This window comes from Lepisma saccharinum, chromosome 7, assembly GCF_977018435.1.
Source record: "Lepisma saccharinum chromosome 7, izLepSacc3.1, whole genome shotgun sequence".
In the NCBI taxonomy this organism is placed as follows: Eukaryota; Metazoa; Arthropoda; class Insecta; order Zygentoma; family Lepismatidae; genus Lepisma; species Lepisma saccharinum.
This window is the reverse complement of record NC_139235.1, coordinates 628,269-648,775: the sequence shown is the minus strand read 5'-3', so window position 1 is coordinate 648,775 and position 20,507 is coordinate 628,269. Positions and strand designations below refer to the sequence as shown.

General features: G+C 37.2%; 1 protein-coding gene across 4 annotated transcripts in view; it reads right to left on the bottom strand.

Annotated features, from left to right (window-relative positions):
* The window catches only part of LOC145989675 (uncharacterized), a 34,121-nt gene that overhangs the window by 7,290 nt on the left and 6,324 nt on the right, over positions 1–20,507 (bottom strand). Inside the window, exons 3-4 of one of the 4 annotated variants that reach the window (XM_083124886.1) lie at positions 18,104–19,821; positions 9,351–9,465 (exon numbers count right to left, since the gene is read on the bottom strand). In XM_083124886.1, the coding sequence (XP_082981012.1) occupies positions 9,374–9,465; positions 18,104–19,821 (1,810 nt within the window). In that variant the 3' untranslated portion in view covers positions 9,351–9,373. Of the gene's footprint in view, positions 1–9,231; positions 9,466–14,806; positions 19,822–20,507 lie in introns of those variants that run through there. The other 3 variants (XM_083124887.1, XM_083124888.1, XM_083124885.1) reach the window with 3 other exon arrangements.

Sequence of the window (20,507 nt, the reverse complement as noted above, 5' to 3'; positions counted from 1 at the left end):
AAGTGATGTGCCCCAAGCCACTTCTTCATGTGAGTGAACAGATGAAAATCAGAAGGAGCCAAGTCTGGACTGTACGGGGATGATCAAAAACGTCCCGTTTGAACTGGCGCAAAAGCTCTTGTGTTCGCCGAGCAGTGTGAGAGCGAGTGTTGTCATGCACAAACACAACCCCAGATGTTAGCAGACTGCGATGTTTGTTCTGCATGGCTCTTCTCAGTTTCTGCAAAGTGTTACAGTAAACTTCAGATGGGATTGTCGTACCATGTTCCATGAATTCGACAAGCAAGATTGCCCAAAGAAATCTTATCACTCCGCGTACCTTGCATTTGGCGGGATTTTGGATGGCAGCACACATTTTGTGATGTTATAACCACCGCACACGCGGCACTACGATGCTCACTAGCACAGCTGGAAGCTTACTGAATCACACATTGCGTGATGTAACAATGGTTGCACTCTGCCCACTACTACTACTACCGCCATGCCACAACAGCAGTTACTTTCCAAATTACCATCGTATTAAACCAAGGCAAGAGAACATCTGCTGGAAATAGTAGACAATTGTTTTACCTGCATATTTTCTCTGCTTCCATCCATTTCTAAGATGAACATGGAAGCACTTACACTTGTTTATCAGATAAGTAACAATATATTTTAATGAATACCAAAATTCAGTCCACGACACTAGGAATGTATTAATTCTTTAAAAAAACTGTGCATGTGAATATTTTAAGCACCAAATGCTTGCATTCCTTTAGCGGTTGTTAAGTTCAATTAGTTTTATCAACTTTAAATGAAAAGGTACTCATTAATATCACCAATTATGATTTTGGAATGTACATATATATGTACACTCTTTTTTACACATATAAAAAACATTAATGCTAAGCCTTGTCTACCATGAAAAAGTAAACTGTCATTGCCCTTCCCCCCAGCTTTGGCACTGGTGAATAATTTTAAAGATAGGAATACAAGCAACCAAGATCGGCATCCTAGCACATATTCTCGAACAGCTTCAATTGAACACAAGGTGGGAGTTTTGAGGAGACAGGCATGTGACTCCTCTATACCACGTTTCACAGCAAACTTTGGAAAGGCAAGAAAGTAGACATCTTTAATTCTAATTACCCAGTACATGTCTAACTCTGTAGTGCAACAGCCCTTGAGGGTTCAAGAGGCCTTTTGATGCAAAATAATGTAACAGTTGTTTTTAGTGGTTTCCATTTTATTTTATCTGTGACGTTTCGACCTGGTTTCCCAGAACTTTTTCAAGCTACACCAAGATATACATACAATACAACTTCATATGGCAAGTCACTCTACACTACACACTTGAATTGCTTCTGTAGAGTGTAGAGTGACTTGTCATGTGAGGTTGTATTGTATGTATATCTTGGTGTAGCTTGAAAAAGTTCTGGGAAAGCAGGACGAAACGTCACAGATAAAATAAAAACCACTAAAAATAACTGTTAGATTATTTTGCATCCACAAAAAGTGGTTATGCAAACCTTTAAAAAGAACATAGAGGTCTTTTGAGTAACAAACGGTCAGCACATTAAGCGTGTAATCTGCCTCTCCCAATGGGTCTCTCCTATTCCTTATTTTCAAGCAGCTTCCAACTGTTCTCATGATGCTGGGATAAAAGCAGGGACTATTTGTACCAAAACAAGAGCTAATCATTTAACTAAGAGGGAGTCCTGATATATAATTACCATGTGCATTTTTTTCTTAAAGTTATTGATTTGTATTCATTCTAATGAGTTCACGTTTAATTTTTCTGCTCAGTGTTTGTTTGCAATCGATGTTGCCACCTGTCTGGTGGCTTTGTGAGGCATCAAGTCACCGGACAGGTAGCAAAATCGATCGCGAGGAAAAACTGCACGGAAAAATGAAACTTGAATTATCTATCTTCGCGTAACTGCCAAACAAACATCTTTAGATACAATGTGATTGATTTTACTTCGCTTTTCTTCCACTTTTGGCTAATAGCGAAGACAGGATGAGAGCTGATACGATGAAATTGATGAAGGCACACTCACTATGAAAACCATGCCCTGGCTGGGACTTCAACCTAGGACTCCTGGCATTGTAGCATGATGTGCTGACACACTGCCAAGGATTTTTTTCTTTTTTCCAAAATACACATTTCAATTTATTAAAAACAAAATGCTACTTTCTCCTGATTAACCTTTAGGAGCCTGATCGCCTCTCTCTCATGTAACCCTCGAGGAACCAATTGTCTCGATTGAGATGCTCTGTCAAGGTCGTAGTTTTTTAAGTTATAACTTCGCTATTTTTGGCTACAATTTAGATTTTCTTTTTTCATGTTGTTGTTAACACATGTATTTAACAGAAATAATAGTTGCACATTTTTTCTTTTCATGAAAATGGTGGGAAAAAGGCGACTTCTTTTTTGCATCTTTTTTCAAGGGAAAAAATTGACGACAAAGGAAGGCTGGCTTTGTTGTTCTAAAGCAATGCGTTTCCTCACCCCTGGAAACTGCATTGGAAGGAAGTTTGTATATCGGTACCAGAGGTCAAAAGGAATGTTTTCCGTGCAGGAGCAAGCGGGGGTTGGGAGTTGGGGGCGAGAGGTTGTTGAAACTGCGTCGTAATAATGTAAGATCGAGGTGCGCTGAAGAAAAGCTTTTGTTCTTGAGCACAGTGTTTCACAAATGGCTACAAAGGTTACCCTGCATTGTCTAAAAATAGAATTTGGAAGTAGATGCAAGAATTGGCACGCTTTTGTCATTCCATTCTAGCTTTTCCTCCTGGAAGATTGTGCATACGCGAGACTCGTTTTGTGTCCAAGTGCCAAAGATTTATTGATTGAAGTGTGACTCTTCCCAAGACTTTATCATCATCATTGATTCGTTCGTGTGGCATGTGAAGTGTGATAGTGTCGTCTGTGCCTGCTGTGTGCATGTTGACCTTTTCATGTCCTTTTTTTTCAGGGGGGGAACCCCATTTTTTCTAAAAAAAATGATTTTTTGGGGGATTCCCCCTTCCCCCTCCATATATACGCCAATGTGCATAAATTTTATATCGTCTGAATCTGTGATTCATTCCACGTACAACGGTATATCATTCATAGGGTTACCAGACGTCCGGATTTTCCCGGACATGTCCTACATTTTAGCCTCGTGTCCGGCGTCCGGGAGGAATTGGAAAAATATCATAAATGTCCTACATTTTGAACGTCACGTAATTTGAACTAAAAAAATACGTTTTAGTTGAACAAATATAAATCACAGGGAAATTATTTATCTGTTGATGGAATTTCCCCCTTACAACCTGGCAACCTTGATAATCTACAAGTTTGCCGAGTAGCAAGATGTTAAATACTTATCACTATCACCACTACAGCGCTGTAAAAATACCGATACGATACCATATAGCCTATTTGTAATCTGTGTACCAATACATTATAATCTGTGTCTCCTCGTAAGGAAGCTTTGTTTGCAGTTGCATTTATTGGTGGTTGATGCAACGTGTTTCATTTCGCAAGGATGCCGAAGAGAAAATGCAAATTCAATGATGTTTTGGAAAGCAAGTACAAATTGTTCCAAGTCGGACGAAATGAATTTGAAGCGGAGTGCCGTATTTGCCCGCCAGGAACATATGTATCTGTAGCACACAAAGGTAAGCAATTGCAACTGACTATGTATTATTTTTTTCTTCGTTATAAAACTCCTATATCACAAATGTTGTATTGAGGGTTAGTTTTTATTGCCACTGCAAAGCATTGTGCAATGTAAGCAGCAGATTGTTGGAAAAGTTGTAGTTCGTAAAAGCAGGCTCATATCTGCAGTCTTCAAGTGAAAAAGTGATTGTTAACTGAAATCAGAGCACGTGGATTGTAGACGAATTCATTGTATTTTCAATTGGCTCATTTTGTTCAAAGCTTATTATGCTTTTCAATTTTTGGAATGGACATTCACTGGTGCGCTCAACTATTTTAACGGTTGTATATTTCCATTCTCTAAAACTTTTCACAGTGACTTAAAACATTTATGAATCTGAGTGAATGTGATTACTCCAAAACTAAAGGGAAGGGAAGTCTATTACAAACCTTTGACCAACTGTATCTCCTGGAGAATTACGTCGGAATTTTTTTTATTCAATTGATGTTGATATTTTATGTGTGTGAAATGTGTTTCGGGACACAAACAACAGATATTTTGCCACAAAATATGGCCACGTAAGTGCAAAAGCTATCAGAATACCTTAACAGATTTTTATTCGTAAAGCGAAAAAAAAAGCACGTGTAAATGATAATGTCATGAAACTTAGTAAATTTAAAACAAAAGGAAAAAAGAAATGAGAAACCTCGCTAGCAGCGTCGAACCTATTATTCCGAACGCAAATACGTAAATTTATTAAGTCATTACATTTAACACTCTTTTGCATTTTTTTTAGTTTTGTATATATTATTTGCGAGTGTTTACTGCTTTTTTGCAAGATTTATAGGAGTGTTGGGAAGTTCTTTAGAAGGTTGGAAAGTATTGTAGAAGTAAGTCTGAAGCTTGGAGAAACTAATTAGCATGGTTACAACCTTCACTAATTACGTATTATCTACCTTGGAGGCCCAAGTTCCAATTGTTTAATTCCCAACTAAACATTGTGAACAGGCAATTTTTACATTGCTCAATTTCTGTTTATGACTGTTAACACATACGTCAGAAGCTTGGCCATCACTTAATGCATACTTTCTGAAGAATAATTTGTTCACTACCATCTTGGATGTGCACTGTTGCTGGAATCAACTTCATATGTATGGTGTGCAAAGAAATACTGCATCCATAAATGCTTTCATTGTTAGATTAAGTGCATCAGGTTTAGGGTTCTTAACAGTAAAATAACATCCATAAATGCTACGCATGCCTGATAATGTAGCATCTGTTCTCGAGGATGAAATCCCCTTCAATCCTTGCAGGCACAAAAATCTGCAGAACTGTCTGTAAACCTAGAAATGTTGCTTGTGTAAGCTACTTTACAAAAACTATATTTGATGGAAACTGTTCCGTATGTTTAATGATTTTCTTTTATTTTTTTGGCCCAAGTTCCTTTTGTTTTATTGCGATTTCATCATGCTACGAATGCAAATTTTACATGGTTCGATTTCGGTGTATGTTAACACATACAGCGGAGTTTTAGCGATTACTTAAGATTTTGTTCAATATATGCTTTCGTGGTTAGATTAGGCAGGTTAGGGGAATGAGTTTACAATACCGGACCACTCTCCAATTGCTATGAAATTTCGCCTACTCACTAATTGAGACCTCCTAATCATGAATCTGCATGTCATAATAATTGGCGTTCAAGTATGGAAATCAATAAAAAAACGAAATAAACTATGTTTTCTTAATGTAACGTAACCCTACCATAAGAACAGCAGCTCCACGGAACATGCCATTTTCCCCGAATAGGTGTCACTTATCGCACAACACTGTAACAGCATTGTGTTCTGACGTCACGGGAGAGAGATTTTTCATGTTAGGCAATACAAGGTAACGCGTCTCTTAGCGAAAATATTAATTTTTCTTTGTATTTATGCTAATGGAACCTAACCTAACCACGTAGGCATTCCTCGTCTGACGTCAATATTCAAGGTTGCAAGATTGTTGTGCATAAAGGAAGAGCATTAACGAATTGCGAAAGAAAGATGGTTCCGAATTGCTGTGTATGGACAATGAACGTGGTAAATCGCAAGGTTATTTTACAAGTTCTACACGTAAATGTACAATTTTAACAAGTGACCGCCAAATATGAACGACAGATACGTCATCAGGACACCGAAATTAGTAAGTAGGTGAAATTTTATAGAAATTGGAGAGTGGTCCGGTATTGTAAACTCATGCCCAGGTTAGGTTTGGTTCCCTCAGCATTAAAATAAAGTCCCTAAATGCATTATACTAAGGTTCCGATTTACTTCTACATTCATTCCCACGCTTCTACGATATTTACTGTCCCTTGTCGACTGAGAATATCTTGTCCATGAGAAGTGCGTAAGGTAATTTTGAAGTTTTTTTTTTCAACATAAATCACTTTTTTTCGAGTCCAAACAGTTGTCATTACTTTAAGGAAGGTTCAAATTTCATGTGACAATGATTTCCAAAATTCTACGATAATTAGTCTTTGTACTAGGAAAAAACATAAAACAATCTGAACTGTTACCATCTTTTATCATATGAAACTGACACTTGCTTTGCACTTACTCTTTATAGGAGCACAAGATTTGGAGCTGCACCTGGCTTCACAAAAACACAAAAAAAATACCAGAAGTTGTCAGAATATACCAGATATAAAAGATTTCTTTGGAGAGTCATCCAAGTCAGCACAGAGAGTACAAGCAGCTGAAGCAGCTCTGGCCTTTCATACAGTGAAGCATCATGCAAGTTACAAGTCCATGGACTGCACTCCAAAACTCAACAGTCAAATTTATTTTGATTCAGACATTGCCAAAAAAGTGTCTTGTGCCAGAACGAAGACAGAAGCTATAATTAACAAAGTTTTGGGACCACATTCTGTGGATGTAACTGTTCAGTGTCTGGGTGGAATTTCTTGCTTTGGAGTGTGTACAGATGGAAGTAATCATGGGTCCTGCAAGGTTTTTCCCATTCTGATTCAGTATTTTGATTATAAAGCAGGTGGTATTCAAAGCAAAGTTATTGAGCTAAAAACCACCCCCAATGAAACTTCTGGAACAATTTCATCTTACGTTAATGACACATTACAAAGACTTGGTATTGCTGAAAAATGTGTGGCATTTGGAGGAGATAACACAAACACAAATTTTGGTGGTATCAAACGGGCAGAGGGTAACAACGTGTTCAGCAAATTAAGAAAATGCCTTAATAAGAATGTTGTTGGAGTAGGCTGCCCAGCACATATTCTTCATAATACAATTCAGCATGGGGCTGATACTTTAAAAGTGGACATTGAATGTATTGTGTTGAAATTGTATAATTACTTTTCTATATATACAGTCAGAACCGAAGAACTTAAAGAGTACTGCGAGTTTGTGGAAATCAGCTACAAACAATTACTGTCTCATTCAAAAACTAGGTGGTTATCTTTATTTCCAGCAATTGAGAGACTACTCCACATGTTTGATGCATTGAAGTCTTACTTTCTGTCAATTTCTAGTCCACCAAAGATTTTGAGGAATTTTTTTGAAAATACTTTAAGTAAGGCATATTTATGGCACTTGCATTCTTTGATGTCAGTTTTTTATAGTAAGATAAAGGAAATTGAGAGAGAGAAAAATTCTATTCTTGACATTCTTAGTGCTCTTGAAAGTGTAACTAAATTGCTTCAAAACAGGTTGGAATCATCATTCATATCGATCAAAACAAAGGAGGTATTGTCATGTGCTCGGGAGGAGGGTTTCGATAAACAGGTTGACTGTTTCGTGGAGGAAGCTTTAGGGGTTTATAAGGAATGCTGCCATTATTTAACAAAGTGGACCATTTCTTTTGCAGAATTTAATTGCTTTAGATGGATGGAACTGACTCAGAAAATAAGTATGAAAGACGTTGAAAATTGCATTATTTTTTTATCCAAAAAAGGTATTGTAATTGATGATTCAAAATGCTGTGATCAATTATGTAATTTGAATTTGTTTATTGAGTACAATGTTTCTAATCTAGAAAAAATGGCATGCCATGAAAAGTGGGTAAATTATTTTAATAGCTCTAAGCATTATGAGTGTCATTCAGAATTTTTGAAAATTGCTGAATATTTGTTTGCCATTCCAGGCCACAATGCCAATGTAGAAAGAGTATTTTCGTTAATGTCAGCACAGTGGACTGATGAGAGGAATAAATTTCTCATAGATTCTGTGAAGGGATTGGTGCTGGTTCAATATAATTTCAAAGATTTTGATTGTTGCGAGTTTTATAAGTACATTGTGGATAAGCCTGAAACTTTGAGGAAAATTGGCTCATCAGAGAAATATGACTGAAAACACATGTAGTAACAGGTGTATTGTATAGTAGTTTAGTTTATGAATTTTTTTTTTTTTAGAAATCATTAAAAATTCATTACTGTTTAAACTGAAAATGTGTATTTTTTACATTATTCGATAACATTTTGTAGTAATGTGTGTTTTTTACTCCGAATGTGTTGTGTCCTACATTTGTCCTACATTTTGACTCAAAGTGTCCTACATTTTGACTCAATGTCCTACATTTTGGGACAGTATGTCCTACATTTCCATTACTGCGATCTGGTAACCCTAATCATTCATCTCTATAGGGCAATTAGAAATACAGGAAATGCATGTTACTTTTCTCTTCATAAACTTTTGTCTTCTCGTTTAATATCTAAGAAACTAAAAGTGAAAATATACAAAACAGTAATTTTGCCTGTATTATTATATGGATGCGAAACTTAGTCCCTTACATTGAAAGAGGAACATAAATTGAAAAGAAGATCCTTAGGAAAATATTTGGAGCTAAAAGGGATGAGGATACAGGTGAGTGGAGAAGGTTACATAATTTAGAAGTACATAATTTGGGGGAGGGGTGGGAAAACCTAATTTTTTCCCAAAATTTTGGAATTTTGAGTGTTCTCCCCCTCCCCCCTGCCATATATATGCCGAATTTGAATAAATTTTATATAGTCTGAATCTCTGGTTCATTCCGCATACAACGGTATATCACTCATCTCTCTAGGGCAATTAGCCTCCGATCTACACTCATTTAATTGAAACTCTGCATTTTGTTCAAAATCGGCTCGGGCATCAAGGGGGTTACATGTGAAAATGGACTTGGGCTCCAAAAGGTTAAGGCGATTTGCGGGTATAGTCTCACACATTCTTGATCATGGCCATTTTTCTTGGAGCTGATGTGATCAGCACCATGCTCCAGCCACCTTTACTCCCCCCCCTCAGGTACCAATTGATCTGAGGCTGGGTAAGCCCCAGAGCCACTTTAAGCAGGGACAAGACTGGAAAAAATTCCAACCTTAGATCACCCACCCCGGATCTCCTGCATGGCAGTCAGACATCCTACCAATTAGACCACCGTGGCTCTTAAAACATATCTTTTTTATTTTACTTGTTTTTGTGTATCATGAGACAACACTAGTACTTTTCATTTAAGGAAATTAAAGTGAAGACAGTGCTGCTAATATGACCAACTCCAAAATTCGTTGATATTCACTGTTAACATTGAATTGTTACTAGACTCACACATGTGGAAAGCCAAATAAGTTATTCACATTCAAAGAATATTTACTTGTTGTGTTACTCAGTTTTTTATGAAAATACTTTAGTGAACATCATGTACAATCACTGCAAAGCTAATATGATAAATTTGGATCAATTCAATGTTCAAATATCTTACCACCTGCTGTATCCCAACACAAGTCATCCACAGGGATTACCAAATGAAAAATCATAGCTGGCCAATATGTTCCTGCTCTCAGAACATTGGGATGAGTTGGTGTTACCACACATATCTGAAAAAGTAAACACTTATGCTACTGTATTGAGAATTAAAGCACTGTGTTTTATTTGGAATTTATTTACAGGTTTTTGAAGCAATCCATTACATTACTGAACCAATACTTTCTGCAACAATGAGCAATTAGGGGGAAAAACAACATGATGAAAATCCACATCTAATTCATGTTTTCATCAAATTACTCCGTATTTTATTTGAATACATGCAAAAAAGTAAGAAAGACAAGAGAGTTGACAATGTATAATTAGCATATTTCATTATAATTTAAATCTTTGTGTAAATCTATTCTGATAATACAAAAATCAATATATTGCATGTCACACGACAGAAAACAAACTTAGTTATACATACAAAGTATAATGAGTTGGTGCTCACTCATTTCCACTGGTTCAACATTCAAAATGCATTTCAAACGCTTCATTCTACAGGTCAAACAAACATCATGAGTTCAGAGGTGGCTTGAGATAATTACAGATAATTTTGCTTGAAGTATGTAGGTTCGCATATTGTAACGAAGGCTAAGACAATACTTGCAGTGGCGGCGATTGGGTTCCAAAACTAGGGGGGCAAGATGTCAAAACTTGGGGGGGGGGGGGGTGCAAAGATAAGATTTAAATAATGTTTAACATAGTGCGGGGTCAAAAGTGGTAAAAAGTAGGGGGCAACTGCCCACCATCGGCCCCCTCCTAATTGCCACCACTGAGTACTTGTATTGGCAAATGTAGAACGTAAAAAGCTCGTGAGGCATGTGCAATGCCAAAATTTGAACAATTACTCAACAAATGTACAAACTGTAAGTTCACACAAATTAATCTAATTATAATTTTTAGCAAAACAGCAGATTTGCTAATAATTCAATTAATCACAATTAAAACAAGAAAAAATAGTTTTTAAATAGGATGTTTCAAAACCATCAAACAGTTGGAAAAATTTATATATCTTATGGAATTCGCAGTCTACCAATAATTTAATACTTTTGAGTGTGAAAATGATACAGCCCCATGTGGTTAATGTTAAAAGACCTTACAACTACTTCATAATAGTTGAATTCGAAATTGACACTCCCTGCATCAGATTATTTACAGAACAATAAATTATCAATATAGTTTCATTATTAAAAACCTCGATCCTTCTTCAGTTAGTTGAGTTTGTATTTAAGTCCACTTTATGCACATAATGGCTAACCAGTACTGAACTTACAGTTTACAATGTATCACAACAATCTGTTCTAATTCTCCTGCACCCACCCAGCGTCGTTTAAAGTGAATACCTGGAGGAAACTCTGGGGGGTAAAGGCAGCCAGGGGTGTGGTGCTGATCACATCACCCCCAGCTCGGCAGAGATCAAGAAAGTGTGGGGCCCTAACCCCACACGCCTTCATGGCATGGTGCAAAGCACAGGCGAGCACTTTACTTTCTTTTAACCCTAGAACACTACCGTACGAAAAATTTCCATATGCTTTGCACCCAAATCCCTCCCCTACCTCGCACCCACTCACCCCTTCACCTAGCAGTGCCTCGAGCAGTCTGTCAGCCATAAGGCAGCACTGTGGAAAGGAGGGTTCAAGCCCTGATCGTCTTGATTTGGTTTGTTATGTAGTGCACTGTACATCAATTTTACGTAGCTCTAGTAAAACGAGAAAAATTTTCCACGTAATTTTGACATTCGTAAATTCAATTTGGATAGTTAGATTTTGAAAACAAAAGTTGAGAAGCATGCACTATTTTTTTGTGAGACTTTAAAATTACATTCGTTCTTTATTTACAGCATTATGAATATTATTATGGTTTGTTTTTCATTGTTCAAATTTTTTACCTTCATTTTAATGTTTTTGTCAAACAAGACATTCTCTTAAAATATTCTATGTTAAATAAAACAATCTTTATACATTTTACTATGAAGAATAAAATTCCAATATAAGGAAAATAAACAAAATAATGTTCACAAAGAATCGTCATTTTGTTTTCATGATGTAGAGGCTGTGTTAAAAATAGATTCCTTCATGTACGTAAAAGTACGTAGTGCTAGTTACACTGTAATATTGGAACACGATAGTGTTCTAGGGTTAAAATTGTTGAAATGAATTAAATAGTGTAAAAACTTGGTGTTCTAATCATGTTATTGAAGCAGTAAAACCATACCTAGCTGCAAGGAACAGCTTATCACTTCAGCGACATGATCAGGTTGTCGAGTGATAGCATAGTGGTAACACTGTCACCTTGTAATCAATGGATCTTGAGTTCAGTACCTGGTGGAGGAACATAATGGTTTGGATCTGGACTACTACTACCAGGGTGCAAAATCATTGAAAACTGGTGGGGGGAGAAAGTTCATCATCTTCAACCCCCCCTCCCCACAAACATGTGTGTATATTATATGATATACATATTTGTAATGTTAATAAAAGTAAAAATAAATTACTCAATTAAAGTATTATTTTTATTACACTGGTCGACATGGGTTCTGATGTTTGGAAACTAATTGTGGTTTCTGGAACTACATTTGATGCTGATTTCAGAAGTGACCTTGTTTTTGTTGTATCACCCTCAGTTATTTAGAAATCTTCATTATTGTATAAATCGTAATTCCTGCCCAGAAATTAGAAGTTAATAATATTCCCGATAGATGGCAGTGCACCTCTTATTACATTATATGATTAACAAAATTGCTGAAGATGCCTAGTAACAATGAATGGTTCAATAAATTTGTTTCTAAGTTTTGTTATTCGATACCAACTAATGCAAATAGTACAGTTTTTAATTTATTTACCGTGTATAAGGTTACGTGATCTGAAAACCTTAGTTAAGTGTATTGTAGATATTATATATGTAAATAGCAGTAGGGAATGCAAAGTATTTGATAAAGTTTTCGTCATTGTCGATAGTTCATGCTGTGTTGTGTCGAGAGACAATGTCGTCGTCGTCCAGGAAGTGTTTGAACTCGCCCCATGTATTCTGTTACATTTGTGGAAGCTATGTAGTGAAGACGCAAAGACAACGTATCACCACATTTGTGAGGTCTGCTTACCACAAATATTTTGGTGATCAAAACAAAAACTGGGCCCCGCATGAAGTTTGCAAAACATGTGTGGAAGCTTTGCGATTGTGGAAGTGTGGCAAGAGGAAAGCATTGCCATTTGGAATACCAATGGTATGGCAGAAACCAAAAAATCACATTGATGACTGCTATTTCTGTGCTATAGATGTTAGCGGTTTCAGTGCTAAGAACAAGAGCAATGTGAGCTATCCCAACAACATACAATCGGCCATTAGGCCCGTGCCTCATGGGCCAGATGTACCTGTACCATGTACGAGTAGTGATAATTGCAGCACTTCAAGTGACACTGAAGGTGAACGTGCACACTATGATGACAGTGACGATTTCTGTCCTGGTACAAGTACAGGCACTCCGCAACCTTTCACACAACATGAACTGAATGATCTCGTAAGAGACCTAAATTTACCAAAGGAGAGTGCCCAACTTCTTGGTTCCCGACTGAGTAAGAAAAACCTGTTGTGTCCAGGAACACATTTCTCATGGTACAGGCATCGAGAGACAGAGCTACTCCCATACTTTACTGAAGACGAAAACCTTGTTTATTGTAACAACATAAGGAAAGTCATAGAATTGTATGGTATTTCTTACAATGTAAGTGAATGGAGACTTTTCATTGATGCATCACAGACTAGTCTGAAGGGTGTTATGTTAAATAACTGTAATGTGTTCCCATCGATTCCAGTTGCATATTCTGTGTCGCTTAAGGAAACTTATGAAACTTTGAGGTTCATGCTACTGAAAGTGAAATATGAAGAACATGGTTGGTCTGTCTGTGGAGATTTCAAAGTGATAACTTTGTTGTTGGGTCTCCAGGCTGGGAACACAAAATTCCCCTACTTCTTGTGCGAATGGGACAGTCGGGACAGGGAGAATCATTGGAAAGTGAAAACGTGGCCAAGTAGAGAATCTCTCTCTCCAGGAAAGAACAATGTGACACAACGGCAAATAATTCAGTCGTCTAAAATACTGCTTCCTCCGTTGCATATTAAGTTAGGGATAATGAAACAGTTTGTGAAAGCGTTAGACAAAGATGGCAAATGCTTTAAATACATTGCCAGGAAATTTCCATCCGTCACTGTTGGCCCTCAGATACGGAAACTGATGTTGGATGCAGATTTTGAAGAAATAATGACTGCTACGGAAAGGGATGCCTGTATAAGTTTCAAAATGGTGGTTGCCCATTTTCTGGGCAATGAAAAACACGTTAACTATGAACATTTTGTGAAAAATCTGCTAACGAATTTATGTAAACTTGGTTGTAAAATGAGCCTCAAATTGCATTTCCTTAACTCACATCTAGATTTCTTTCCGAGTAATCTCGGACACTTCAGCGATTAACATGGGGAAAGATTTCACAAGGACATAGCAGAGATGGAACAGAGATACCAGGGACGATGGAATGTTTCCATGATGGCAGATTTTTGTTGGATGTTAAAAAGAGATGTTCCTACTTCGGGTGTCGGGGAAGGCAGAAAGTCAAAAAGAATGAAGTTTGATCCTGAGTCTCAGTAATTCGAAATGCACTATGTTATATCTCTTTCTAGACATGTGTAAATAAAAATGTACATGAATATAGTATATAACATAGATTTTACAATCTCAATATATGTCCCACTGATTACTATATTTGCAAAAAATATTTATTCTGTGTGTCTGTAATATGGTTATATAAACCCCAAATGATCCTAATAATACCATAATAGACCCCTATATGCTATTCAGTTTTCACGATTTGTGAAAAATTGTGACGTGATGGAGCAAAACGGTTTTCAAATTTGAATTCAGCATGAAAAATCCTTTCAGAGTCACCTATTCATTTCAAAACATCGTTCAACTTTTGAAAAAATGTCGACCAGTGTTATTATTATTATTATTATTAATAATAATAATAATACTGTTATTATTAATTACATAAAGAAATTATTTCTTTACTTTTATACATATCAGATATTGCGAAGAGGCTAATAAATTATGAAATCGTTCAAGTGGTTTTATTATGTGTAAGTTTTTGTTTAGTTTGTGCTTTATGTTAATATAAATCAATTAGATTTCATAGTTGTTATTGTTTTGCATTCTTGTTTTACTTTTATTGTACGTATTGATGTAGATTTGTTAACGATCTCTTGAGAGAAAATGCATTCAATACTCACAACTACACTAATGTGTGTGTGTTTTCGATATTATTTTTAATAAAGTATATTTGAAATTAAAAGTAATTGCTTATCCTTTGTTTGTTATAATAAAAACTCTCCCTTTGAAAATTTTTTATTGTTGGTGGGAGGGGACCCCCCCCCCCCCCCAGGATTTCGCACCCTGACTGCTACCAAGGTCATTCCAAAAGTTTGGAAGACTAAACAAAGTATGTGCATCCAATTCCTTGTGAGGCCGAGAGAAGTGTGGTGGGCAGTGCTAGCAGAGATGCAGACATTTTGAACCAGTAATGTCCCACTTAAGTTTACCCTCGAAAGAGTTTTGCTTTGCTCGGAATGGTTTGGAGGTTTCAAATGTGCAACACTGTATCAAGATTGCATTGCAGACTAAAACCGTTAAAAGTCAATGGTTTTCGGAGCATTATTCACAATCTGAAAGCTCCGAACGCGAGTTGTTCATTCCTTCACAACTACAGATAGATTTGCTTTATTTTACTTCGCTTTTTGTGCCATTTTTTTTGGCTAATTTGCGAAGATGGGGATGAGTGATGACATGATGAAATTGTTGATGAAAGGACACTCACAAACATCCATGCCCAGGCTGGGATTCGAACCCGGGACCACTGGCATCGTAGCACGATGTGCTAATCCTCCGCCATGGGTGCTGCTACGATACAGGTGTTCTGGACAGAGCTGTGAATTCAGTGAGGAACAGACCTTGGACCAAGAATGTGTTAATTCCGTACTGTGTGAATTAGTGTTGTTTTTGGTTACTTGCCATGCTACTTTCTTGTGTAATTGCAGTGTGTGTGTGTTGTGTGTACGTGAGGCGATTAAAATGCCAGCCGCAAAGTTCACGTTAGAACAAAGAATTTTTATGTATGACACTTACGTGAAAACAGACTCGTGTCGAGACGTGTGTAGGCAATTTGCACAGAAATTCCCTGGCGTTTCACCTCTAGGTAGAGAGACGGTTAGACGTCTTGTCCTTACATTACAAGAAACTGGACTGTTAAATTTTAGAACCCCTAAGCAAAAACGACGGATTCTAACCAAAGAAAAACTTGACGAAATTTGGCAGCGTTGGGGCAGAATTATGGAAGAAGAACTTTTGCGTGTGAATCAAAATTTCATCAAACAATGACGTATGTGGACATCACTTTGAACAACTCCTATAGCACAGGTTAGTGCTAGTTTTGCAATATTAATATAAATAACTGCATGCTAAAGATATGCCCATAAAAATAAGCGGAACATCACTGGTCGAAAATGTAGGCATCTTTGCTAGCGCCACCTGCCACACTTCTCCCGATCTCTCCACCTCGAAAGGAATTGGACCTACTGTAGTTTTAATATATGATGTGAAATACCACCTTTTTAATGTTGTTAGTTATGCACAAGTTATGTAAATGCAGTCCAAAGATGGTTTCATCAGTCACTCATATCTCTAAAACCTGACAAGTCAATGTTGCAACAATATAATACAAATCAGAACTGCTGAATTAGAACAGATTGTTGTGATACTATTTTCAAAAAAAGCCAGTTCAATGAGTAAACAACTTATTATGTAATAGTAGGCCGGTGGGTTCTAAAACAGTATTTACAGAAAATTACTAACAAATTTACAGAAGTTTGGAAGCAAGTCTGCTACCTCACTTGAAACATTAAAACATATTTCCTAATGATTTGTGAACTCATCTTAATTTGCTTTTCATATTGTTTAGGAACTCATATAAGCTAGCGTTACTTCATATGTGCTGATTTTGTATATTTAATTATCTATAGTGGCAATCTTACATACATGAAAAACAAGGCCAGCCGTTTCGGGAGTAATACTGGAAAATAATAGAAGTATTACCTCTCTAGCTTTTGCCTCCATTGCATACTGAAATCAAGTAAGCATTCCTTAAAGAGGAAATTATGAATATTGTAGCTCGCATTAATTATCATTCCACTTATTCTTTTCATAAATAAATTGTAACATTATCACTCTTTGCAAAATGTTTCAAAAATTGGATTGACAATCCCACAGCTAAATGATGAATTACTTTGTATTTAATTTCAGCATGAAAATTACATTTTGTCAACAAAGGGAGATTGTATACGGTATGTGAAATGTTTATATGAAAAAAAGAGAAGGGTGTTGCCAAAGTTCATATCCTATATATAAATATGGACCTGAGACCAAATTCGCACAGCACTATAATATGTTGATAAATGAATAGATGTTCGTTCTCCCCCAAATCGTATTTCAGGAAGATTATTTCAGTCATAAATGCTATTGAAGCGTAATCAACTTTCAATGAGCATGGTGGTAAAGCAATTTATCCACCATCTTTGGTATTCAGGTGACTATGAACAGCTTTGAGGTTTTCGGATTTATTCTGAACTTTGACAATAAACTAAATCTATCTTTGAACCTCGTTCCACATCCTGAGCAGGCGTTTAGTGGAATTTTCTCAGGATTCTTTTTCCAAAGCACACATGCATGATTGCATTGCGAACACTTTGCGCTGGTATATTTGGAATAATGTGGGTACGATACGAGACTAACTTCATCATCCTTAATCCCTGAGAAATTTAAGAGATCACCTCCTCTTCGAGAAGCTGTATTAAAAATGGTGTGGAAGAGGGTATTGTTGACACGGAACTTGAGGTGTACCAAAAGATTACTCCTCATCCTGCAAGCCATGTCCCAAGCTCCATGCAGCGTTCTCTCCCCGATGTGGGATCGTAAATGAGCCAGAAGCTTTCTTCTAGTTAGGAAAGTTTTGTCACACACTTTACAGTCTAGTAGTTTCTTACAGGTATGGGGCAATAGATGATCTAAGAAATAGTCGTTAGATGAAAGAGTGTTGGCACAGGCAGTACACTTGGTACGCACGTTCTTGCACTGAGAATCTAATCGACTTAATGCATTATTTTCAATAGATTGAGCACCACATGGTGAAGAATTAGGATTCTTCTCTTCTAGGTGGATTCTAGAGTGGGCCACTAGTATCCACCTAGCGGTAAAGGACTTATTGCAAATACTGCAGGCGTAAGGCTTCTCGCCACTGTAAATTTTTAAATGATCAGAATGTTTCTGTTTAGAGGGTGCAAACACTGACAACTGAGAATCTTTACACACAGAACCCACAGAATCATGCATGCTTATATTCACATTCACCTTGTCATGCAAACTATTTACAGTATGTATATTTGAATGCATTTCCAGTGTAGCCAGAACAGAAAAAGTCTCCCCGCAAACATCGCATAGATACGGCTTCATATTTGCATGAGATATTAGGTGCGCCGAGAGCTCAGAATCGCTCGTGAAACCGCAGCCACAAACTAAACACACAAATGGCATTTTCATACTATGAACAGACCGTTTGCCTGAAACTTGAGTTGAAGCCAGTGGTTTATACGGACCGCAACACTTACCGGGATTATTGTCAGCTGGGAACCTCGACGGAAAAGACATGCCATTCTCCTGTAATGTGGCCATAGATGGTGGATCGGGTTTGACGTAGGAGTGCTTCTTCGAATGAGCTGTCAGTATCCATCTTGCAGAAAAGGACTTCCCGCACACTTCACACTCATACGAAGGTGGTGTCTTTGGCTTGCATGCAGCGTCCAGTGCTTTCCTCAGCTTAATCACTGCCATCGGTTCCAACAGTTCGCACCCTGATTTACAGCCTTTGTCACATATACAACCCAAGAGTGAACCATTTTTGGTAGTAGCTTTCGATGACTTGTCTTTCTTAACGTTATTGTGCACTGGTACGCTAGCATGAATCCTTGAATGGATAAGCAGTAAGCTTGTTGAAGGGAAAATCTCACCACACACTTCACATAAATATGGCTTATCATTAGAGGAACTTAGTTTTGGTTTCTCAACTGGCAGTTTATTACAAACCAGGTCGGTTGAATCCTTGCTCTCCTTTACGTTACTGATAACTGTGAAGTTAAGTCCTGCGTGCACCCTTGAATGGAACTCGAGCTTGAACTGCGTCGGATAAACTTTGCCACATATATTACACGTGTAAGTTTTCTCTGGAACTTTCTTAGTTTGCGGTTTCTCGCGAACACGAGATTTTGACTGATTCAATAAGCTGTTCTTAGCCTTAAACAGATTCTGCCAGACGTCCAACAGGGATCTCCTTCCTGCATTCGAACCTGATGTGCTAGGTTTGCTTTTTGGATTAACCACTTTCAACGTGCTGTTGCCTGTCGACGAATGACTGACTTTCGACACAGGATGGACTCTTGAGTGTCCTGCAAGTGCCCACTTTGATGAGAACTTTTCTCCACACATTTCACACACATGTTCAATCTCGCTTGCCTTTAAAGAACCTGTTGCGAGTCTCTCTTCCATTGGCGATTTTTCTGAATGAGTCGACGCTTCTTTTGCTTCACTAATTGGCTTATCACACGATCTGGGATCTTCAGGTCGACTTACAACATGAAATCTGAGATGATTAATGAGCAAAGGTTTCTCTAAGAACTTTTTCCCACAGACACTGCACACAAAAGGCTTATCCTTGCCTTTATGGGTTTGCAAATGGTTTCTGAAGCTTTTGTTATTTACAAATCTCTTGTTACAGACGATGCACAACAGAGGATTCTTTTCGTGTACCTCGGAGTGACGGATTAACCGATCCTTTGACAAGAAACCTATATTACACACAAGACACATGTTGGAATCACCTCCAATGTGAATTTCAGAATGAGTCAGCAACTCACGCTTGCTGTCGAAGTGAATATTACACACACGGCACAAGTATGGCCTCATTTTAGCATGCATCTTAGAGTGCCTCGTAAGGTAGAATTTGTTCAGAAATACTTTCTTGCATATTTTGCACTCATGCAATGTACTTTCTGTGTGTGTTCTGAGGTGCATTTTTAGCTTCACTGCGGAGGTAAAGACTTCACCACACTTGGGGCACGAATAATAATAAGAATAGTTTGGTAAGTCTGTCAGTAAGGACAAAGGGTCACCATCTTCATTATCACCATCCTTTTGTTCTTCCACAGATGATGATGATGCACTCTTATTGTCATCTGATTTTGATGGATTATCAACCATTTTGCAACGTTTACGAAAATTCTTCACGGACTTTCTTTCAGGCATCTTGAGTGTTTTATTAGTTGAGGTTACCCTGAAAAAATAAATACATATATTTAAGTACGTATGTATGGTCTGATATGAAATGTTTGCCAACACAGACAAAATACTGACATACAATTTCCAGAGACTGATAACTGATATAAAATTGCAAATCCTCATCGAACAACATGAATGGATCAATTAAGATTCTTAATTAATGTTTGTAGGGCTCATGTATAGCAAAATGGCTAGCACTTTCACCTTTGGTGCAAGTGGTCCCAGTTCAATTCCTTTTACCTTTGAAAAAGGAACTATATTTAGACTTCTACTTTACAAAACTCAGGCATATGAATTACATGATAATATTCATAAAAATAACAACAAAATAGCAACCTAACCTAAACTTTTACATGACATATACAGATACATAGGAAAAATAATTGATACTTTCTCTGTCTATCAGCTGTCCATCCCTTTATATTGTGTGTTTAGAAATCATTTTTTTTGAAATATTTGTTGCAGGTAAACTACCCAACTTACATTGGCGAAACCAGTACCGAATAAAATAACTCACAGTTTTTTGTGTGTGTGTGCATATTGAACCTAAGTTCACCAGAAATCACTGTTGTGTTGGAATTTCACATAACTAGATCCATATAATCACTGTATAATATAATTTCATACAAAATTCAAGAAGAACACACCTACACTCTGTCCAGGCAATCTCTGGAGCAAGCG